Here is a 24,918-nt window from a genome sequence, read left to right as displayed (position 1 = left end):
TAGTGGTGACTCGAACCAAATTCCATCGCAGATGAAACATTTTGTAACCAATAAGTTGGGTACAGACGAAAGTTCAACATAACACGTAAATAAACAGTTTGTAAAATCCTGTCCACACCACATTCAGTAATTATAGACACTAACTCAGCTGGGGTTATGATGTGTTATATGGTGGTCTTGATGGATGGATGTAGGATGGATGGATGGATGGATGGATGGATGGATGCTGGATGGATGCAGGATGGATGCAGAATGGATGGATGCAGGATGGATGGATGGATGGATGGATGCAGGATGGATGGATGGATGGATGGATGCAGGATGGATGGATGGATGGAGGCAGGATGGATGGATGGCTGGATGGATGGATGGATGGATGGATGCAGGGTGGATGGATGGATGGATGGATGGATGGATATAAAGGCCACATTATTGTGTTGCTGTGTAAAGGTGGGAGAGGTTCCTCTGTTGTTTCTGAGGACATGAGACCTGCTGAGGCCTCTGATGCACTGATCAGCTGTAAGGATGCTGGTTTACAGCTGGATTCACTGCATATTCAATGATTTAGGAATTTTATTTCATACCCTTCAGTTTTAAACGTGTCACTGTATCGCCTTTAACTATTTAAATCACACTGAGGTGTTCAGACCCAGAGCTTTTTTGAACACCTTCTGGGCATCTTCAGCGAGCTGGTTGAGGATGAAATTCAAAAGTCTGTAAGTTGTAGTAAAAGAGAACACCATTGCCAGCGGGATTCCAACTATTGGAATGAATCTGGAAACTTCCTCCAGTGCCATAAATGTAGCTGCTCCTGCAATTTGGCTCAACACCTTCAGGAGGAGCTCTTTCGATATTTTCACCGCAGCCAGCGGAGAAACGATGACGGCACGCAGATCGGCGTATGGCACGCCTGTGCTGGCAGACAGTCTCTGCAGAGACTTGATATCAAGACCAAACCCAAAGACGTAATTTGTGACAGCACCAACTAGCACCGCTATGTCAACAGCAATAGAAAGCCCAGGAACTGGAACAGCAGCTACAGCTGCAGACAGAGCGGACAACCAATACAATCGGCGCTTGAAAGTTTTTTTCTTCTTGTCGATGATCTCCAGGCTGATGTTGGGCATGGCACGCAGCAGAGCATGTCTTTTGTGTTCAGGAAGGTCTCTGTCTAAGGTCTCATGTAAGAGAGAGAAGTCGTACAGGTGGAGCTCAAAGCTGGACACCAGGAACACCTGCGGAGCCTCGACGCCTAAATCTCTGAGTCCTGACACAGAAAAAACAAACAGTATGATGATAAGATACAAAATAATAAAAACATCTAAAACTGCATTTTATCTTTCAGCAGATTCAGTGAGCCGACTGACTTTATAGATGTGTAAAGGATTTGAACTCATAGTGTAACTGTGTAAGCCACCACATACAGACTGGGGTCGTGTTTTCATATTGGTGATTTTATAGCTTACTGTTGCTATATATTCCTTATTAAGCTTATTATATAGTTATATTTTAAAATACACTGTGCCACTTTATGTGTAACATTTAAGCTACCGACTGCAACAAAAATGATTTTGACGTCTGTGACTCATCGAGAACTATCTTAATACAAAATCACCTGATGATATCAGACTGCAAGCTCCTCCCAAACACTATAATAAGTATAATAAAGTTTCCTTATAACAAAGTTAATCTATCCAGCATCTGCCTGACTTCTTCAGCAGCTGTGTCACCATCATCAGGACAATCATCCTCCTCCTGTCTGGGCTGTACCTCGTCTATCACCCTGGATGGTGATGTTCAAGCAGCTTTCTCTCAGTAAGCTTTGGTGAACAAACGTTTTTGGTATGAGATGATGAACACACAAATCAGTCTCACCTTGAATGCAGTTTTCCCTCATTTTCCTAAGAGTCTCCTCTTCGCTGAAGTTTCTCTTTCTTCTCTCGGCTCGTAAATCGTTGTCAATCTTTGAGCGAACAAAGTAGAACTTCTTCTCCATCCTCTGAATCTCCTGAGCCAGTTTCACATCATTTTCTCTGAAGCGATCGGCTGAGACGATGATGAAGAAGTCAAACTTCTCAAATTCAACAAGCTCCAAATATTTATCAGCTGGGAACTTGGTGGTGCCGATTCCAGGGAGATCCCATAAAGTAACCTTGGGATAGTTTGGATGGGGGTACGGTGTGACCTCTGAGGTGGTTTCTACAACACCGGTCAGGGCCGCTCCCTCCTCTCTGTTGTCCATGCCCCTGAAGGCATTAACAAAGGTGGATTTCCCAGAGCCAGATTCTCCTGTGATGGCGATATTCAGTGGAGTGTTCCTCTCCTTGTCCAGTAACTCCTTGATCTTTGTGATAGCCAGCGATTTGTCATTGTTCAGCAGAGCTTCTTTGATTTCTTCTCTCACAGTTTCAATTTCAAATTGGTTGTCTGTGCTTGTCTCTGATACCTGGAATGAAAAAAAGAGGATAAACTTTAAACTTTGGGGCTTTTTTTCGAGTTCTTTTGCTTTATTTAATCTTAGATCATCATCACACAAAACATGACACACTCTGCTTAATATTCCACAGAGAATTGACTACAATATCTTAGGATGCTGTGAACTGAGCCACTTTATTGTATTTTATTATATTCATGTGCATCACACACCTTTACGTCTGTCTGTGTTTACTGTTATTATATTTTTGAGCTAATTATGTTGATACAAAATCAACTTACACTTTTTCAGTTTTAAAGCACCGAAATATTTAAATTTATTCTAAAAACAAATTTCAATAACTGTTTATAAAAATTTCCCCAATCGAAAGAAAAAGTTCTCTGTAATTAAAAAGATTTTTTATGTATTTTATTTGAAATTACAGTGTTATTACTTACAAATACTTAAAGAAGGCACACTATAATAAAAGGCAGTGAGTAATAATAATTATATAATAATTGTGGCATATTATTGATATTTTAGTAATTTTAATTATGTAAGATTTCATGGCCCAGCCACCAGACGCTCGCCCTCGGGCACCCTCCCCGGGCCTGGCTCCAGGGCGGGGCCCCGGTAACCCTATCCCGGGCAGGGTAAACTGTTCCCTCGATATCCTTTTCATAAGGGTCTTCTGAATCGCTCTTTGTCTGGACAGACCTGGTGCACCTAAACGCGTAGTGAGGGTGTGCTGGGAACGTCTAGCAGAGGCCCCAGTCCGCGAGATCTTCAACGCACACCTCCGGCAGAGCTTCAACAGCATTCCGAGGGAGACTGGGGACATTGAGTCCGAATGGACCATGTTCAGCGTCTCCATTGCCGAAGCTGCTGCATTGAGCTGCGGCCGCAAGGTGGTTGGTGCCTGCTGTGGTGGTAATCCCCGAACCAAATGGTGGACACCAGAGGTGAAGGGAGCCACCAGGCTGAAGAAGGAGTCCTATCGGGCTTGGTTAGCCTGTGGGACTCCGGAGGCAGCCGACAGGTATCGACAGGCCAAGCGGAATGCGGCTCGGGCAGTGGCTGAAGCAAAAACTCGGGTGTGGGAGGAGTTCGGAGAGGCCATGGAAAAAGACTTTCGGACTGCCTCGAAGAGATTCTGGCAAACCGTCAGGCGTCTCAGGAGGGGAAAGCGGTGCTCTACCTGCACTGTGTATAGTGCTGGCGGAGCGCTGCTGACGTCGACTGAGAAAATTGTCAGGCGGTGGAAGGAATACTTCGAGGACCTCCTTAATCCCACTGACACGTCTTCCGAGGAGGAAGCAGAGTCTGGGGATGAGGGGAATGACCCGCCAATTTCTGGGGGCGAGGTCACTGAGGCAGTTAAACAACTCCTTGGTGGCAGAGCCCCTGGTGTTGATGAGGTCCGCCCCGAGTTCCTGAAGGCTCTGGACGTTGTAGGGCTGTCCTGGTTGACACGCCTCTGCAATGTTGCGTGGAGATCAGGGGCAGTACCTGTGGACTGGCAGACCGGGGTGGTGGTCCCCATCTTTAAGAAGGGGGACCGGAGGGTGTGTTCCAACTACAGGGGGATCACACTCCTCAGCCTCCCTGGGAAAGTCTATGCCAGGGTGCTGGAAAGGAGAGTTCATCCGCTAGTCGAACCTCGGATACAGGAGGAACAATGCGGTTTTCGTCCTGGTCGCGGAACACTGGACCAGCTCTTTATCCTCTCCAGGATACTTGAGGGTGCATGGGAGTTTGCCCAACCAGTCTACATGTGTTTTGTGGACTTGGAGAAGGCATTCGACCGTGTCCCTCGGGGTGTCCTGTGGGAGGTGTTGCGGGAGTATGGGGTGTCTGGCCCATTGCTACGGGCCATTCGATCCCTATACAACCGTTGCAAGAGCTTGGTTCGCATTGCCGGCAATAAGTCGGACTCGTTCCCGGTGGGTGATGGGCTCTGCCAGGGCTGCCCTTTGTCTCCGGTTCTGTTCATAATTTTTATGGACAGGATTTCTAGGCGCAGCCAAGTGGCGGAGGGCTTTCGCTTTGGTGGCCTCAGAATCTCATCTCTGATTTTTGCGGATGATGTGGTTCTGTTGGCTTCATCGGGTGAGGGCCTCCAGCTCGCACTGGAATGGTTCGCAGCCGAGTGTGAAGCAGCGGGAATGAGGATCAGCACCTCCAAATCTGAGGCCATGGTTCTCAGCCGGAAAAGGGTGGAGTGCCCACTCCGGGTCGGGGATGAGTTCCTGCCCCAAGTGGAGGAGTTCAAGTATCTCGGGGTCTTGTTCGCGAGTGATGGGAGAAGGGAGCCGGAGATCGACAGACGGATTGGGGCTGCAGCTGCAGTAATGCGGACGCTGCACCGGTCCGTTGTGGTGAAGAGGGAGCTGAGTGTAAAAGCGAAGCTCTCAATTTACCGGTCAATCTACGTCCCTACCCTCACCTGTGGGTCAGGCCACGAGCTGTGGGTAGTGACCGAAAGAACGAGATCGCGGATACAAGTGGCAGAAATGAGCTTCCTCCGAAGGGTGGCTGGCCTCTCCCTTAGAGATAGGGTGAGAAGTTCGGCCATCCGGGAGGGGCTCAGAGTAGAGCAGCTGCTGCTCCACATCGAAAGGAGCCAGCTGAGGTGGTTCGGGCATCTGACAAGGATGCCCCCTGGGCGCCTCCTGGGTGAGGTGTTCCAGGCATGTCCCACCGGGAGGAGGCCCCGGGGCAGACCCAGGACACGCTGGAGAGATTATATCTCTCGGCTGGCCTGGGAACGCCTTGGTATTCCCCCGGATAAGCTGGAGGAGGTGGCTGGGGAGAGGGAGGTCTGGGCCTCTTTGCTTAGGCTGCTGCCCCCGCGACCCGGCCTCGGATAAAGCGGATGAAGATGGATGGATGGAAGATTTCATGGTAATTTTGCACAAAAACAAACAACATTAGCGCATCTTACATCGTATGTTGTGGTTTTGGGGCTTTAAGAAAATTGAGATGTTTATTATGATTCTGCTGAAAGACAATCAGTGTCTTCATGTAGACACAGTTATATCAGATTTATAAACGGTGATGTCCCCACAACAGAGGTAAATATTTTCACCCATAAACTGTATAAGCCTCAATGTGAACCTCAGACTCGTCACATGGGTCATCTCACTGAGATTATCTGCTTCTGCTTCATCTCTTCTTCTGTCTCTTTTTATGTTTCTAACATCATAGTTTTCTCTGTATTTGTAGAATCAAACGCGTTCAGGTCTGTTGCATGGTGTCACCATGGCCTCTCTTATATGAATTTGCTCTTAGACTGATAAACCTTGGCTGATAACCTCCTTTGTTCGAGTGAATGTTGATGTTATGATGAGTGAGGGCAGATTAAGAAAAAAAGCCTTGAGTATGCTGATCAGACTCCAGTAAAGCTGTAGACAGAGTGGCTGACAGTACAATCTTACCTTGAAAGCTTCTTTCTTCTTGTTGATGATCTCGCTGCTGATACTGGGCATGGCCAAAACCAGAGCATCTCTCTTGACTTCAGGAAGGCCGCTCTCTAAGGCTTTGTGTAAGAGGGAGAAGTCATACTGGTGGAGCTGAAAGCTGGACACCAGGAAGACCTGCGGAGTCTTGATGCCTAATCCTGTGAGTCCTGCGTCAGAGAAGGAAAGAAACGTGCACATGCGTGTCAGGGAGGGGCAGCCAATCAGCAGAAAGTTGGCCTAAAGGAAGGAGATTAACAGAGGATGAACTAAAGAAGCATCCTGCAGCCACACAGTAATAAAACTAACAGAGATGAACTGTCCAACTGTGGCCTGAACACTCCAACAACTGCATCACCATCATTAAATCCAGAAACTGGTCTCACTCATATAAATGATCTCATGTGACACTCACCTTGAATGCAGTCTTGTCTGATTTGTGAAAGAGTCTTCTCCACCTTAAACTCTCTCTGACTTCTTTCTTCAGCTCGTAAATCGTTGTCAATCTTTGAGCGAACAAAGTAGAACTTCTTCTCCATCCTCTGAATCTCCTGAGCCAGTTTCACATCATTTTCTCTGAAGCGAACGGCTGAGACGATGATGAAGAAGTCAAACTTCTCAAATCCAACAAGCTCCAAATATTTATCAGCAGGGAACTTGGTGGTGCCGATTCCAGGGAGATCCCATAAAGTAACCTTGGGATAGTTTGGATGGGGGTACGGTGTGACCTCTGAGGTGGTTTCTGTAACACCAGTAGGAGCAGCTCCCTCGTCACCATCGGACAGGTCTCTGAGAGCGTTAACAAAGGTGGATTTCCCAGAGCCAGATTCTCCTGTGATCGCGATATTTAGTGTGATGTCATCCATCCCCAGTGGCTCCTTAACTAATCCAACAGCTGATGGTTTGTCATGGAGTTGTAGAGCTTTAATTTGTTTTCTAACTAATTTAAAGTCAGCCATCCTGATCCCTGATAACTGCAGTAAGAGAGATGTTGAAAGTTATCACACAATTGGAAAAATAATAATAATACATTTTTCAGTTAACATACAAAACTGTATGATGTCAAGATACATTTCAAGGCACTGAAAATTTAAAGTTCTTAAAATTTCCTGGCAGGTCTACTGCCATAATATCTGAGGAGTAGAGCTGGGCGATAGAACGATAACGATATGTATTGCGAAATAACTTTTTCTTGACAGAAAAATGAAACTATTGTGATAGACCTCATCTCTCTCTCTTCCTCTCTTAAAAAAAAAGAAAAAGAACAGCCAATCCAAATTAACTAGCGCAGAGCCGAACCAATCACAGCCGCAGCGTCACGTCACGTGACTTGTTACGTACAGCACAAGTGCCAAGCCGCACATGTGTATTTGTTTGGGAAGCAGCCAGCCGCCGTGCCGCCCGGTAATGGAGGAAATGAGTGTGCCGACTAGAGAAAAATCAACCGAGAGCGTGACCGAAGGTTACCGAAGAGAAAACAGATGATGGTTCCAATGCCGGAGAGATTGTCGAACTAGTTTCTAGAATCGATTCAATCAATGATTCGATTCGATTTGAATCGGGGAAATTTAGCCTCAGACAGTCAGAAATATTATAATTCTGTTAGGATGCCTGGGTCGTTGACCAAGGGGTTTTGAGTTTATTGTATTATTTATACTTTCTAGTCTTTGGTTTCTTTGAGTTCTGTCTTATGGTTTATGTCTGTCTTCTCTAGTTGTTCTGTCTCCCCTGTCACCTGTATCCCCTTGTCTAGTTCGCGTCTCTGTGTATCCTTAGTTCCTATATCCCTGTGTCCAGTCAGTGTTTGTGTCTGCCCTGGTCCCACGTCTCTGTTCCCTCTGTAGTGCCTGCATGTGAGTCTGTGTCTTTGTTCAGTCTGTGTTATGTGTTTCCTGTTTTACTTTGAAGGTCTCTGTCTTATCTCAGTGTGTTCAGTTTACGCTTCTTTGCTCTCCTCAGTTCTGATTTGTCCCAGCTGTGTTTCCCTCCTGTTACTCATTCCCTGATTGCTCCCTCTGTGTATTTAAGCCCTGTGTTTCTCTGTGTCTGTGTCGCGATCTACCGTTTATTTTGCTGTGTGTTTTGTCAATCCGCCGGTGCTAGTTTATTTTTGACCTTTTTCCAGTTATGTTATGTTTGAGTTCAGCATTAAAGCTGTTTTGGTTTAAGTTTCTCTCTGGAGTCTGCATCTTGGGTCCTATCCCTGTCCACACACAGCCGTCACCTAACAGAAGATCGCGACCATACTATGGACCCAGCAGACATTGAACGACGCCGAGCAGCCTTTGCCCAGCTGGAGGAGGAACTCCGCTGGAAGCCATGGCTCACCCCTGACGTCGGGCGCATTTTCCATGGCACTCAGCTGGCTCTCGGTGGTCCCCGGAGCTGTCAGAAGTCTCCACCTGTTGCTTCGCTGGCACTCAAGATGCGGCCGCTTCAGTTGGGAGTCCTCCGTGTGGCTTCAGGCGCTCACGCTCCATCCTCAGCGTCACCGTTCTGTGCACCGGAGGCTCAGTTGCTCACACCGCCAGCTACCTCTGCCCAAAGGAAACGGCGCTCACGTCGCCGTCATATGGACACGTCTGAGCAACCTCCGGTGGTGAGTCAAAAGGACTACACTTTCCAAACTCCACCTGAGCCGTTAAACGGTAAAGACTATGAACTCACCTCAGACACTTTTGGGATTTCTTTTCTCGACAAGGATTTGGATTGGGAGGCCAGTTTTGGTTTGAATCCTCCCGCGCTAGTTCATCACAATAAGCATTCGTCTGGGATTTTTAGTTCGAGGTCTGCTCGTTGGAGTGGGAACAAGCTAAAACCCAAGTTTGCCGAGTCTGTTTTTTCTGAGACTGTGAACACTGCTAAACCTAAGACTGTACGGACTGTTAAACGTGGTGGGAAAGGGTCGTCACCTATTTTTGATGAACCAGTTTTCAGTGAGCCTGCGCCTTTGCCTTCCGGTGCTCCTCCGCCCAGGGCAGCTGCGGTCCAGCCGTCTCCTGCACCTGTATCAGTTCCTCGGGTGAGGGGGGCTAGGGCCCAGTTTGTCCCTGCTCCAGTTTCCAGGCTGGCTGAGGCTCCGCTAGTCTCTGCGCCCGTGCCTATTCCGCGGGTGGGAGCGGCTACTGCCCAGCAGGCCCCTGCACCGGTTTCTGTCCTCGCTGGAGGCTCAGGTGAGCCCGTCCAGCAGTTTTCCGTAGGCTCGGAAGACATAGCTCAGCTTTGTGCTCATCCACCACCTCACCCACCATTACTACCATCGTTACAACAGTAAATACAACTTAAACTTCTCTCCATAGCTCAAACATTAGCTCACCTGTCAGCTCAGTCACCTGCTCAGTTCTCACCTCAGTCATTCACTCCACCGTCTGTTCCCGCTGGGGGTTCTGGAGAACCGCTTCAGCCGTCTCTTCCTGCTGGGGGGTCCGAGGAACCGATTCAGCCTCTTGTCTCTGCTGGAGGGTCCGAGGGGCCCGTTCAGCCACCTGTCTCTGCTGGAGGGTCCGAGGAACCGCTTCAGCCGTCTCTTCCTGCTGGAGGGTCCGAGGGGCCTGTTCAGCCACCCGTCTCCGCTGGAGGGTCCGAGGGGCCCGTTCAGCCACCCGTCTCCGCTGGAGGGTCCGAGGGGCCCGTTCAGCCTCTTGCCTCGTCAGCTGGGGGTCCGGGAGGACCCAGCCAGCACGTCCCAGTGTCTGCTGATGGTTCTGGCGAGGCCGTTCAGCCACCACCGGCTCCACCGCCTGGTCCGGCCTCCGAGTCTGCAGCTCCGCCTGGTCCTGCCTCTGCTGCTCCGCCTGGTCCGGCCTCCGAGTCTGCAGCTCCGCCTGGTCCGGCCTCCGAGTCCGCAGCTCCGTCTGGTCCGGCCTCCGAGTCCGCAGCTCCGTCTGGTCTGGCCTCCGAGTCCGCAGCTCCGCCTGGTCCGGCCCCAGCCTCTGCAGCTCCGCCTGGTCCGGCCTCAGCCTCTGCAGCTCCGCCTGGTCCAGCCTCCGAGTGTTCAGCTTCGTCTGCTCCTGAGGTCTCCATGGTGTCTGTTCCTGCACATCTTGTCCGGCCTGCTCGTCCTGCATGTCCCGTCCGGCCTGCACGTCCTGTCCGGCCTGCACGTCCTGCTCGTCCTGCACGTCCTGTCCGGCCGATGACTGGGCGTCGTTGCCATCATGGACAGCCCCCTGAACTACGCCGCCGTCATGGACGGCCCCATGAACTACGCCGCTGCCAGTGCCTCCCGCCCAGCCGGCCTCCTGACCTGCTCCGCCGCCGGTGCCTCCCGCCCGGCTGGCCTCCTGGCCTACTCCGTCGCCGCCGGTGTCTCCTGCCTGCCCGGCCCCCTGAACTGTTTTCTGGGCTCTTGGGCCGCCCCCCTGAACTGCCCGGGTTTGGACTATCGTGCTGTCAGCCTCCGGGCCGGCCCCCTGAACTTTGTGTGAACTGTTTTTCCTGGCCGCCTGCGCCTGTCGTGAGCCTGTGTTTTGTTATGTTGCTTTCCGGGCTCCCTTGTTTGCACTTTTTTTTGTTTCTGGCTCCTTGACATTTATAACAGCGTACAGAGAGTTGCGCTCAAAGCAGCAGTGTTGCCAAATTAAGCTGGGCATACACTTTGCGCTTTTTTTTTCAGGCCCATTATTCAGCTCCTGCTCAAACTGCACGATTGACTCGCAGGGGTTAGAAGTTCATAGATCACGATGCGACCTGAGTGCTCACACTGTGTGTCCATAAAATGATATGGACGCATCATACAAAATCGGTCTCTCCCTCTCTGTCTTTCACTCACACACAGACCACCACCATCAACCTTTCTAAATTGCTAATGAAAAACATTGACCGGGCAGCTGAGATTGAGCATCAGTGTCCATCCAACTCTTTTCACGGTTGTTGTGGTCGTGATAATTTTGTGAGGCCACATCGAAAAGGCTCGGATGAGCCAAAGTTCTACAAGTTGTGCCTCCATCGCTTGTGTCCAGATCACACGCTGCATTGCCGTGCTGCTCCGTCTTTTCACTTTCATTTCTGTGTTTGTGTGTGCGCAATGTGAGAGGCTGCAGTGATGCCCTCACGACGGCCGACAGGATTTCAAACAGGTTTGATTATCTTACGACCAAATGATTAATGATCGGGAGCTGGTAGTGAGGTGTTAATCGCTTCTCGTTACCCCATGTACACGAAGCGATGAAGGCGAAACTCAGGCTGATCCCCAAAACGGTCGCACGACTGAAAAATAAGTCGTAGAGAAGAAACAGCTGATTTGGGCCTGTGTTGATCTGAGAGCCCACACCGGAAACTGTGGGAACAGGGACGAGGATCAGTAGTGAGAGGTGAACCTAGACATAACATAGTGAAAGCATGTGGGAAAATTTGATCGAAAATTGAGACTGAACTCATGGAGGTTCAGGAATGTCCACCACATCACAACAAAGAGGTAAAAAAAGAAAAAAGAAAAAGAAAAAAAAAGAAGAAAAAAAGAAAAATAGAGAGATAAAAAAATAAATAAACTAACTAACAATTACATTAATGAATAGAAAACACACATATACAAATTGTTACATGTGAAATTATATTTGGAGAGAATCAGAAGTGAGACAGTTTGAATCCACAGCTCAGTGCAAAGATGCATGAATTAAACCTGATTATAAAACACATATGCAATGAAGAATCAGCTTACACTCAATATTAATATGAACACATAACAACAACGCAATGAAGACATGCTTACATTCATGAATGTGAATACATGACAGAAATGGTAGATTCAACATACTTAAAGCTTGAAGTGAGGAATAACTCAGGAAAGTTCCACGACAATAGAGTGACTTTGGCGAAAATGAAAAGTGATTAAAAGCATAAAGTAGTTTTAAAATAGTGAATTGGAAGTGCTTTTGTGTCGATTGAGCTAAACAAGTGATTACTCTAGGAAGAAAATAAAATAATTTAATAATGTGGTAATGTTTAAATATGCATTTCTCTTGTCACGGCAACTTCTTGAGATATGAAAAGAAAAAGGAGAACTTGGGTTTCCTGTCTGACCAGATGAGTGAAGCTTGCACTGAAAGAGACACTGTGACTGTGAGAAGAAAGGCTTGGTAACATACAGGATAATTAAATAAAGTGGTCAGGTCTGTGACTAAGTGCAGTAGTGCAGATTTGGAAAATACATTTAGAATTTAGTGATGACACATTGTTATAACATCTTTAGAAAGGGCTTAATGAGAATATCAATGGTGTGCAAACTGTGCGGCTTTTAACAAGATTTTCTGTGTATTTAGCAGGTGAAATTATGTCATTTGACCTCAGATTGTCAGGACGCTGAAGAACCTGAGGCCACTGAAATATGATGTGGGGAAAATAAACAGAGGGAGTGATTTTAAGTCTGAGTTCAGACTCTGGTAAATGGTAAATGGTAAATGGCCTGCATTTGTATAGCGCTTTACTAGTCCCTAAGGACCCCAAAGCGCTTTACATATCCAGTCATCCACCCATTCACACACACATTCACACACTGGTGATGGCAAGCTACATTGTAGCCACAGCCACCCTGGGGCGCACTGACAGAGGCGAGGCTGCCGGACACTGGCGCCACTGTAAGTATTAATTTAACCAAGAGTAGGGCAAAACCTTTGTGGCCCTGAAGTTCTAATCTCCATAACATATTGATTAGTGAGCAAAACTTTTCTGTGATTAAGATTTTTGGGGCTGTTGTTTTAGTGATGGATTTTGACAGTTAGGTTTGGGTTGTTTTCTTATTTTAATAGAGTTTTATTAATCATTAGAACTGGGCCCTTTTAAAATTGTAACAGTGCACTTAGAGAAATCCTGTCAGGATTGTGTTTTGATGAGCTAATAATCAGCTCTCTTTGTCTCATTTTTGTTTTAAGCAGGCCTGCAAGATTGATTTAACAGTGCTGTAAAAATTTTCGGGAGAGTAAATATAAGGTGAGCTTTTCCAGATTATAATGGGCCGAGGAGAAGCCATCTGTGGGAACTGATGAGCATTTGAGTTCCTGTTTAAAAGGATTGCAGCGAGTCAATCCAGTTAAAGATTATAAAGAACTTTTTTCTAGAAAATAAAACAAATGAATGAGCTCATGTTGCTGAGGGTGGAGAATCTGATTATTTGCGCGGGAGTCTCCACTATCAGCAATATCTGGTGTGAATGCGAGTGATGTGGGTGACTGAACTGCGATGGACTGACGACGTGGACTAAAGGTTAGACTGACTTGACACTGAGACTGGACCAAGGTTAGGATGAATAAAGGTTAACAAACAATTCACCACGTAGGGGAGAAAGGGAGACTGGAGGTTTACATAAGTTTGGAGCTGCAGACTTTTTTGGGTTGCTGATGTTTCCTTTAAGCAAATTTTGTGTTATTGACTGGGTGTAGATTATGGTAGTACATTATATTGTGGGGAAAATGGTAAATGCTAAAGGGGAGAAAATTTTTGATGTTACTCATGTTACCAGTAACAAAAGCAGGCCACTGTAGAAGTCAATTACATTTTATAGAGGAAAATAATTACAACCAAAGTAATATTTGTCCAAGTGACCAAGGTTTTTCCTTTAAAACAGTAAATTATTAAATTAACAGGACATAAGTTATTTCACCAATAAGTCTCACCAATAATATACTCACTATACTATAATATACTATATTATAATATACTCAATAATATACTCAATAATATACTCACCATTCATCATCTTTCCAGGACCAACACGCAGGTAAACTTCCATCGTTTGGTGAAATGATCTATGACCTGTTTCTTCTTATTTGTTCTTAATCTCGACAGAACCAAGTAAGTGGGTCGATTTGTCTGTGCGTGTCACTAAAGCAGCTACAGCCGCAGTAAAAGGAAACGGGAAGGGGGAAGCATGGGGGGGGGGGGGAATTCATGTGATGGAAAAGAGGAAAAACAACATCGAAATAAGAGCGAGAGAGAAACGATTATTGTCTTGCACTGCAAAATGTAACCGCCCGCCACTGAAGGTAATAGAATCACTTCCTTACATTCAGTTACTGCACTTTCAGAGATCTACCTATCTTGCCTTTTGCTGGGAGTTGGCAACCCTATTAGTTAGGTTGTTTAATAGATCTACTAAGTACTGTTTAGAATACCAGAATAGGGAGGATGTGGTAGGTTTAAGTTTATTAGATTGATACATCTCCAACAAGACAGTGTACATCACTCTGACAACGGCATTTCTTTTCATTCAAAGGCTTTATGGCTTTTCCTGTAATACCCGGTGGGCCGGTCTCTAGTCAAAATGCCCAGGCTGATTTATTTGTCCAAGTCCAGCCATGATGTAGATTTAAGTTTATCAGATTGATCAGTGTTGCTGAACTATGAAATATTTTGGGTGCTATGTATTTTTTGCATACAGGTGTAACAGAACAGCTTTAGTGTTTTGTTTTTTAAAACTTGAGTATCAACTTATACAAAATGCAGCACGATATTAAAAAACAAACAGTTTTACTGACTATAAAATACACTATATTGGAGTCATATCGGCAGATATCCAAATTTATGATATCAGTCATATCGGACATAAAGTGGTATCGCGCTCCCACACAGGTGGTTGGTTGTTACACTCTGCAGAGGAGGAGGCTACCCCCCCCCCCCCCCCTCTGTCCCCTTCTGGCTGCCTCTGCCTCAATTTTATCCCACAACTTAGACATTCACATTACTCACACCCTCATTACACATACATATAGGATTTTGGGGGTGGGCACGATACACGGAGTCCAAATTACCATCAGGGTGTACACCTCACCCCTGGCATCGTTGCCCACCTCTCAATTTTAAATACACGTAGACATTGAGGGCTAGCAGGAGGGACTATGCGCTTACCTGCTGCTCGCTGGCAGGTAGCTCCATGCCCTCCTGGGTTTTAATTGCACCTTAGAACACACATGCATCAACACTACAATGAGCGGGTGGAGGGAGGTTTGGAGTCTTCTCTCACCCCCATTCTCTGCGGCCTGCTGGAGTGGGGGGGCTAGGAGGAGTTGGCCGTCCGACTGCGGTCTGGGGCCTCCCTGCTGCTGCGGAGTCGGGGCGGTCTGCCTCTCCCCACCGCAGGGAAAAGGGTGACACCACCTGGGTCTGGGTGCAGTTCCCCCCTCCAGGGGCAAGGGTACCTAGACCCGGTTCGTAGAGTACGCTTGGGGAGTGTGATTGTGTGTACAGCGTCTCTTTATGTCTGTCTCCACGTTGGTTGAGTGTGGAGTGAGTGCATATGAGAGCATGAGGGTGGGAATGGATGTTTGTATCTGTGTGTGCCTGTATGTCTGTGTCCATATGTCAGGTTGGGTATCAGACGCCACCTCTCTGGGGACATCTCAGGCCCTCCAAGGTTTGGAGGCCTATCTCCACCCACCACCACTTCCCCTGCCGGTGGCAGACTCCCTCAGGTGTCGGTGCGTTGGTGGTTCTTTGTGTCTGGGGGTGGGCGTCCGGGTACACACCGGCTCACTCCTTGGCGGCCGCTTATCGGGGCCTGGGGCCTGGGGCTCGCTCGGGCCACTTCGGAGGTGGGGTGCCCCCGGCCTCTCGCCCTGGGGCTCGGTCACTCAGGCACAGCTGGGGGCCGGCGGAGCTCACGGGCGCGTCACTGCAACTCCCCCTGGCTTCTGCTCCACGGCTGCTGAATGAGCCCTCATCTGGGACTCTCCTCAGCTCTTACTGGGACAGTGGCGCGGCTGCCCCTCTGTGGGTCTTCCTTGGTCTCTTGTGTTCTGGGGACCTCTGGATGTCTGGAGTTTTGATCTCCTCCATACCTGCTTCATACCCTGGAGGACGGGGCTGTGGCCCCCCCACACTCCCTAGCAGATCATTACATGGAGAAACCTTAGTATGCAAGCATGCTGATCCACACAGGTATGCACACAGGTGTACACATGGGTATTCACAGACGCGGTGTTACATCCCCCAGGAGGATGTCTCTTCTCCCTATTAACCCTTTGTTTTGTCCAGGCTCCACCTCCTCTGTCCTGATTGGATGTTGCGCAGAGTCTGGCTGATTGGTAATCAGCAGAGCACTATTTAAGGCCTGTGGAGCTGTGCTTCTGGGCCCTCCGGCCATTTTGGTTGCCATACTTGTGCAGGCTTGCATGCCTTTGTATTTTGTGTGAGCATTATTGTTTCATGTTCAGACTGCTTGTAGGGGAGAGCTGCCCTTTGTTTTGACACCCTGTTTTCTCCTGTTTATGTGTTGTTAGGTAGGTTATGGTTATAGGTTGTATATTTTGTTTCTTTGGAGTTAGGTAAGTTTCTTTTATTTCTACGTCAGGGATGTTTTGTTTGTTATGTTGGCCTTGGCTCTCCCTGACGTTACACCTCGGTCTGAACCCAAATCCCATCACCAGTATTAAATAAACCTTCTAAATTTACCATCTTGGCTCCTCCTTCTCTATCCACATTTATGTTCGTCCCTTCAACCCCCTAGACTAGCCAGGGGACGTAACACGCGGACTACAGCTTTCTTGGCTGCTGCCTCAAAGCACATTGTGCGCTGTCTATCTTGCGTGCTGATAGACAGCGCACAACGTGTTTCAGTCTTTTAAACAGACTGAAACACATGGTGGGCCTCTCTGGTGCTGTACACAACTGGTTCACTTCCTATCTCTCTGACAGATCTTTTATGGTGAGTATGGATACATGCTCCTCTAAGATCCATAAAATGACATGTGGTGTGCCTCAAGGGTCAGTTTTAGGCCCTGTACTTTTTAATTTGTATATGCTCCCTCTCGGCAGTGTCATCAGGAGGCATGGAGTGAACTTCCACAGTTACGCTGATGACACGCAGCTGTACATCTCCGTGTCTCCTGATGACACCAGACCAATGGATGCCCTTTTTAACTGTATCTTAGATATAAGATCTTGGATGGCAGAAAACTTTTTACAGCTTAACCAGGACAAAACTGAAGTTTTAATCGTCGGTCCTGAGGCTCAGAGAGAGAAACTCTTGTCTAAATTAGAGGCATTTTCACTATGTCCTTCGCTACAAGTGAAAAACCTGGGTGTTATTTTCGACTCTGAGCTTGGTTTTATCCCACATATTAAACATGTAACCAAAATTGGATTTTATCGTCTAAAAAATATAGCCAGAGTCCGCCCTATTCTCTCTCGGGCCAACACGGAGATGCTGATGCATGCTTTCATTACCAGTCGCATTGATTACTGTAATGCCCTGCTCTCTGGTCTTCCTAAGAAGAATATTTCAACTTTACAACTTTTGAAAAACTCGGCAGCTCGTGTGCTGACGAAGACCAGAGGGCGGGCCCACATTACACCGGTTTTAGAATCGCTGCACTGGCTCCCCGTGTGTTTCAGGATCGATTTTAAAGTTCTTTTATTGGTTTTTAAATGTCTTAATGGTCTTGGGCCTTCTTATCTCTCAGATCTGCTTTTACCATATGAACCCTCGCGGACCCTGAGGTCCTCTGGTACTGGCCTTTTGATTGTCCCTAAAGTCAGGACACATACTCACGGAGAGGCAGCTTTTCAGTGGTATGGTCCTCGTCTGTGGAACAGCCTGCCGGAGGAGCTCAGGGCCGCAGAGAACGTACATGTTTTTAAGAACAGGCTCAAGACCCACCTTTTTAATTTAGCTTTTACTTAGCGTTTATTTATTTTATGCTTATTTATTCTATCCTGTTATTCTATTATTAATTTAGGATTTACCTAATATTTTTTGATTTTATTCTTATTCATTTTTTAATCTTCTTACTCTATTTATATTTATATTGTATCCTGTTCTTATTTATTTTATCATTTTACCCTGTATATATCGTATTGTGTCATATCTCCAGTGTTTCCTCGGAGGGCGCTCTCTGCACCGGGGCTGTGATTGACCGTGGCTGCTGGGTCTCTGGGGGTCCTCTCAGCCTGGCTGGGGGGCTCCTTTGCCTCCCTCCTGCTGTGTGCCCAGCCTGGAGGCTGCGGTCTGTGACCGGCTCCCGGTGCAGACGGCTCCCTGTTATAGTGTTTCCTCACTTGGCTCATGCGAACACAGCCCAATTTTTACTCTTTAAGTGTGCGCGTGTGTGTGTGTTGGGGGGGGGGGGGGGGATATATGTGTATTGAGAGTGTGGGGAGTGAGTTGGAGGGTGGGGTGGGCTGCTTTTAACTATGTAAAGCACTTTGTGCTACATTTTTTTTTGTATGAAAAGTGCTTTATAAATAAAGATTGATTGATTGATTGCACAATATCGTTTATTATTTAGTATCTACTGATATCTACTGCTAGCTAGTTTATTGTGATGGTGCTGTTTTTTATTTTTTTATTATGTTGCTCTTTGTTGTTTGCTTTCTCTTCTGTTTTTTTTCTCCATACAGGTGACCCAGGTGTGTTTTTTTTTGTTTTGTTTTGTTTTTTGCTTTCTTCCCCCCCTTCTCACCCTCTCTTCTCCCCTTTGGTTTTCTTTCTCTCCCTCTCTTTCTTTCATTCTTTCTCCCTGTCCTATCCCCCAGTCATGTCTGTCCGGTTTGTAGCAACTGAAAATAAAATAAATTCATAATTATAATAAAGGTCAATCAAATGGACCAATATGGCAAGGCCATGATGATCCACTTGGTAAAATAAATCCGCTTGGCATCTTTCTTGGCCTTAAGACAACAATTCTGATGGCTAAAGATCCAAACGGGACACAGAAAAAAAAAAGATACAAAAATATGTAAATGTACTGATCTGAATTATAGTATTATTGACTGTCAAAATTTCCCAGATTCAAATCGAATTGAATCGAATCGAATTAAATCGAATCGTGGATCGAATCGATTCGGTACCTTGTGAATCGGAATTTAATCTATTCTAGAAATCAGTGACGATACCCAGCCCTAGTTCTGCCTCTATCAGTTTAACAGGACTTTTCCCTCAACAGTGGAACTATATGAGTAATTATTTTGTGAGTTTGAGGTGCAGCAGGAGCTCCGTGAAATCCTGACATCCTTTTTCTACAGCCTGATGTATGAAGACAGTTTAGATGCTTTTCATATTTTAGATTATGAATCTATGAAGCGCCTTGAGGCGACTTTTGTTGTGATTTGGCGATATATAAATAAAATTGAATTGAACTGAATAGATTATATAACAGAAAGACATGATCCAAATGAAAACCAGTCAGCGTCTTTGTGTGGGCAGCAGTGTGTGTAAAGCAGCTGATTTACAAGAAGTGCAGAGTATTACAGGAAAAGCCATAAAGCCTTTGAATGAAAAGAAACGCCGTTGTCAGAGTGATGTACACTGTCTTGTTGGAGATGTATCAATCTAATAAACTTAAACCTACCACATCCTCCCTATTCTGGTATTCTAAACAGTACTTAGTAGATCTATTAAACAACCTAACTAATAGGGTTGCCAACTCCCAGCAAAAGGCAAGATAGGTAGATCTCTGAAAGTGCAGTAACTGAATGTAAGGAAGTGATTCTATTACCTTCAGTGGCGGGCGGTTGTCTTGCAGTGCAAGACAATAATCATTTCTCTCTCGCTCTTATTTCGATGTTGTTTTTCCTCTTTTCCATCACGTGAATTCCCCCCCCCCATGCTTCCCCCTTCCCGTTTCCTTTTACTGCGGCTGTAGCTGCTTTAGTGACACGCACAGACAAATCGACCCACTTACTTGGTTCTGTCGAGATTAAGAACAAATAAGAAGAAACAGGTCATAGATCATTTCACCAAACGATGGAAGTTTACCTGCGTGTTGGTCCTGGAAAGATGATGAATACTTTATTCAGCAGTAATTCTGATGACGCGGTCTGCACGGACTGGATCCTTGTGCTGGCTCAAACTTTCTTTCTTTACCTGTTTGTTGTCTTTAGCCCCTCCCCCTGAACACAGCAAGTGAAACTGTTTAAACTGGTGACATAAAACTAACAGACTGGCGTTCTGCCTAGGGGTGGGTTTTTATAATTGATTTATCGATTAAAATCGATTCTGGCTTGGATAACGTAAAATCGATTCATTAAAATCCTGAATCGATTTTTTTAATATAAATTTATTTTGCCCGAAATGCCAGAATCTCAGGTGAAAGATCACAAAATTTCAACAACCACCAAACAGCTAAGACAGTAAATGAGAGGAGGAACACGGCTTCTGCACAAAGGCGTAAACACACAGCGCAGACCCACGGATCAGAATCAGTGAGATGTCGCCTTTCTCAGCTGACGCTCGGGGCTGGAAGCCGACAGCTGCAAAAGAAGATCAACTAACTACTCAAACTACGCTTCACATAAACATCGTCATGAATTCCCTCTGACTTTTGCTGTTTTGCTTCCACCACGATAAAATCACACTTCATGCACAGCTCTCTCTCTCTCTCCCTGTCTGTTTTCTGCATTATTCACTTGCTTGTTACGCACAAGTCTACCGTTGTTTACAGCGCTGTCGGCCGACGTTTTTTTTTTTTTCGTTTTACATACTTCTGAAAAAAGAACCTAATTTCTGCCGTTCAATATTGAACAAATTTAAACTTTTTAAAATTATGCAAAATGCAAAACGCTTAGCCGTGTCTCTAATAAAACCGCTGTAACTTCAGAGGTAACATTCATGTGTTGATTAATGGTTGTCTTTCGTTTTTGATGTACTGCAGAATTTTTTTTTATGACTCAAACTTTATTAGATTTTAATATACAACCCCCCCCCCCAAAAAAAACCCAGACCCCCCCCAAAAAAAAACACCCAAAAACTAGCAGAATGGACATTCCCAGTAACAACAGAACAAATTGAGCATCAATGCATATTTCCATCCCAAAAAAAAAAAAAGTGATGCCAACATTCCACATAGACCAGATTACAGCTATCTTATTTAGTCTGAACTTAACTACTTTAGCCGGATGCGTCACTGACATGTATGTAAAAAGTAATTAGCCCACTTATCATTATAGTCGTCCAGTCTATTTAGCAGTCTATATGATAATCTTTCGTAAGCTGCCACTTGTCCCAAAGAGATATACCACTGAGATAAGGTAGGAGTCGATGAGGCCTTCCACTCTTTCACCAGCAGCTTCCTCCTCAGCATAATCGCCGTTTGTACCCAATGAGCAAGAGAAGTGGATAAGTGACTCAAAGCTGAAGGGTCTCCTAATACATAAAGATCCAGGCCAGGAAAATCACCTTCATGTGTTTCTGTGTTTTATCTTCAGCTACTTTGACACAAAGGCATCGGCTGTGATGCTCACACCTTTGATAAAGTCTTGTGTGTGTCAGCTTCCTTTTTATAGATACAAAAATATGTCAATGTACTGATCTGAATTATAATATTATTGACTGTCAAAATTTCCCAGATTCAAATCGAATTGAATCGAATCGATTCGGTACCTTGTGAATCGGAATTGAATCGATTCTAGAAATCAGTGACGATACCCAGCCCTAGTTCTGCCTCCATCAGTTTAACAGGACTTTTCCCTCAACAGTGGAACTATATGAGTAATTATTTTGTGAGTTTGAGGTGCAGCAGGAGCTCCGTGAAATCCTGACATCCTGTTTCTACAGCCTGATGTATGAAGACAGTTTAGATGCTTTTCATATTTTAGATTATGAATCTATGAAGCGCCTTGAGGCGACTTTTGTTGTGATTTGGCGATATATAAATAAAATTGAATTGAACTGAATAGATTATATAACAGAAAGACATGATCCAAATGAAAACCAGTCAGCGTCTTTGTGTGGGCAGCAGTGTGTATAAAGCAGCTGATTTACAAGAAGTGCAGAGTATTACAGGAAAAGCCATAAAGCCTTTGAATGAAAAGAAACGCCGTTGTCAGAGTGATGTACACTGTCTTGTTGGAGATGTATCAATCTAATAAACTTAAACCTACCACATCCTCCCTATTCTGGTATTCTAAACAGTACTTAGTAGATCTATTAAACAACCTAACTAATAGGGTTGCCAACCAGGGGCGGAGCGTGGGGGTGGCTTACGGGGCTTAAGCCCGGGTTGTTTTGTCAGAAGCCCGGGGTCTTTTGGAGTGTAATTTTTTCATAGTTAGATGCCTGGCTGACAACTGTATAAAACAAAAAGTACACACAATATTCGAAGCACATAGTGCACACTGTGGGAATTTACGACTGTGCGTGAATCCCCCCTGATATTGGTATGATCCGAGCTCAGGCACTAAGCGACTGAGCGAGGGGGCGGGGCAGCTGCTGCCCGTGAGTGCGCTGTTGGAGAGACGGAGCCAGCCATACTAAGGAGAGCTTAAGTTTGACCAGGTACCAAAGCAAATCATTCGTACCGTACAAATAATGTAAATATGACGGTGCATCACCAAAGATTGATATCAAACTGATCACTTGACCAATATTACGTTACTTGCTCTTCAAGTGAATCAACAAAAGGCGAAATGAAAAGCCGAACAAATGCTATTTTTTTAGAGAGTCTTAGCTTACGTGTGTTTATTTCATATTTTCAGTTCTTACCCTCCCCGACTAAATCGGTTTCAGTTATGTACTGAAATATAAGAATGGACATTAGAGGGTTCTTTCAAAGAAAAAACTCAGGTAAATGTTATTTTATATATTATGCTTTGTATGTTGTTCAGTATATTTCTATGCAAAACGAGGGATTTCAGTACACAGCAGGATATTCACATTTGTAACCAGATATTTACATACACTTTAGGGAGAAAACATTTTTACTGTACAACATCAATTTAGAGTAAACTTTTGTTTTAAAAAATATTGAAATATATTTTGAATTAGTTAAATGTCAGAATAAAGAGAGACAGAGCTGTCTATTTATCATCACTTTCATCAAATGTAGAAGTACATGTACACTAAGTTTATTGTTAATTAATAAGAAACTCCAGACGATTCCATTCTGAGCTGAAGAAGCTTCTGATAGGTTAGTAGAGTCCATGTGAGTAAATTGGTGGCACACCTGTGGATGCATATAAGGCAAAACACAGAGCCTGTTTCTGTGACATGGGAAAATCAAGAGATGTGAACCAAAACACCAGGAAAAGAACTGTGGAGCTCCATAAGTGTGGCTCAATTTTGAATACAATTTGATGCCATTTACAATTAAGAAATACAGACAGTTTATCTCTTTACTCTTAAAGTTAACAAATATGTTTTTATATTTATCAATCTAAAAAAATAAACATTTAGTCTGATTTGATGTTACAATTAAAAAAGTGTTTGTGTTTTTATCTGAAGAGTTTGTAAATATCTGTATATTTGATGATTGTCAGCACAAAGAGAGAGAGAGAGGAACAGAGAGGGAGAGAGAGGAACAGAGAGGGAGAGAGAGGAGAATAAGGACAGAACAGAGATGAACAAGAGCAGGTGAGACAAATGGTTGTTTGCCAAAAGTATCACCGTATCATAGGTCCTCATGTATCTCGTACCTAGTGTTTCTTTTTAGGTTTGTTATTTTTCAAATTCTACATTTATTAAGTTTTGCAGGCTTGTTTGCACAACGAGGCTGAATAATTATATAAACTTTTCTCAATCTAAATAGTGGACTTTGGTAGAATTAAAAAATAAGTGCAGTGCAGATATATGATGATTTTTAGTGCTACCATCATCTAGTTCTGATTCTGGTTCTGTCTTGGTTAAGTCCCAAGTAGTCCTGATTTTGAACTGTTGCAGTCCTGTTTTAATTCCGGATCAGTTCTGGGTCTGGTTGAATTGGGGTTTAGTCCTCGTGTCTTGATACAGCCCCGACTTTGTTCTGCCTTGCTGCTTAATTAAAAAACTAGTTTAAGGTGTCCTGCATATGTGATATATATTTTTCCCTATATGAAGTCATTCTTTTTTGAACAAAGCTCAAAACAGAGCCTACTAATCTTTCAGTCATTTCTACACCCCCCCCAAAAAAATCCCACATGCATACTACCTTTTTGGGCTAAGCCCCGGGTGTTTCAAATGTCTGGCTCCGCCTCTGTTGCCAACTCCCAGCAAAAGGCAAGATAGGTAGATCTCTGAAAGTGCAGTAACTGAATGTAAGGAAGTGATTCTATTACCTTCAGTGGCGGGCGGTTACATTTTGCAGTGCAAGACAATAATCGTTTCTCTCTCTCTTATTTCGATGTTGTTTTTCCTCTTTTCCATCACGTGAATCCCCCCCCCCCCCCCCCCCATGCTTCCCCCTTCCCGTTTCCTTTTACTGCGGCTGTAGCTGCTTTAGTGACACGCACAGACAAATCGACCCACTTACTTGGTTCTGTCGAGATTAAGAACAAATAAGAAGAAACAGGTCATAGATCATTTCACCAAACGATGGAAGTTTACCTGCGTGTTGGTCCTGGAAAGATGATGAATACTTTATTCAGCAGTAATTCTGATGACGCGGTCTGCACGGACTGGATCCTTGTGCTGGCTCAAACTTTCTTTCTTTACCTGTTTGTTGTCTTTAGCCCCTCCCCCTGAACACAGCAAGTGAAACTGTTTAAACTGGTGACATAAAACTAACAGACTGGCGTTCTGCCTAGGGGTGGGTTTTTATAATTGATTTATCGATTAAAATCGATTCTGGCTTGGATAACGTAAAATCGATTCATTAAAATCCTGAATCGATTTTTTTAATATAAATTTATTTTGTGAGTTTGAGGTGCAGCAGGAGCTCCGTGAAATCCTGACATCCTGTTTCTACAGCCTGATGTATGAAGACAGTTTAGATGCTTTTCATATTTTAGATTATGAATCTATGAGTTCCCATCAGTTCCCAGAGTCAGAACCAGACACGGAGAAGCTGCATTCAGCTTTTATGCTCCTTATATCTGGAACAAACTCCCAGAAAGCCTCAGATCAGCTGAAACACTCAGTTTATTTAAATCCAGGTTGAAGACTCACCTGTTCTCAGCTGCATTTGAATAAAGCACCAAATCCACACTTTAAGCTTAAATTTCAAAACTTACATTTAACTACTGATTTTATCTACTGTTCTGATTTTATCTGTTTTGATTTTATATACTGTTGTTTGTTTGTTTGTTAATTAGTTAGTTAGTTTATTTGCTTGTTTTATTCAATTTTAAATCATGCTTTTTATTTGTTCTTGTTTCTAATGTCTCTGTAAAGCACTTTGAATCACCTTGTTGTTGAATTGTGCTATA

At 44.9% G+C, this 24,918-nt stretch overlaps 1 protein-coding gene across 3 annotated transcripts; it reads right to left on the bottom strand.

Moving 5' to 3' along the window:
• Positions 1-266: 266 nt before the first annotated feature.
• Positions 267-24,234, bottom strand: LOC308389045 (interferon-inducible GTPase 5-like). 3 transcript variants are annotated; one of them, XM_080870173.1, is made up of 6 exons: positions 24,098-24,234; positions 23,703-23,787; positions 6,287-6,845; positions 5,851-6,041; positions 1,876-2,446; positions 267-1,267 (listed from the first exon to the last, which is right to left on the bottom strand). In XM_080870173.1, the coding sequence occupies exons 3-6, from the start codon at positions 6,828-6,830 to the stop codon at positions 630-632; spliced, it is 1,944 nt and encodes a 647-aa protein (XP_080726299.1). In that variant the 5' UTR covers positions 6,831-6,845; positions 23,703-23,787; positions 24,098-24,234; the 3' UTR covers positions 267-629. The 3 variants fall into 3 exon arrangements, with proteins under 3 accessions (XP_080726299.1, XP_080726298.1, XP_080726297.1); XM_080870172.1 differs by lacking the exons at positions 23,703-23,787; positions 24,098-24,234 and adding an exon at positions 19,559-20,438; XM_080870171.1 differs by lacking the exons at positions 23,703-23,787; positions 24,098-24,234 and adding an exon at positions 9,219-9,350.
• Positions 24,235-24,918: the final 684 nt, after the last annotated feature.

The sequence above is a fragment of the Rhamphochromis sp. 'chilingali' genome, assembly GCF_963969265.1.
Source record: "Rhamphochromis sp. 'chilingali' genome assembly, chromosome: 21".
Classification (NCBI taxonomy): domain Eukaryota; kingdom Metazoa; phylum Chordata; class Actinopteri; order Cichliformes; family Cichlidae; genus Rhamphochromis; species Rhamphochromis sp. 'chilingali'.
Note: the sequence above shows the minus strand (reverse complement) of the source record. Positions and strands in the feature narration are given on the sequence as shown.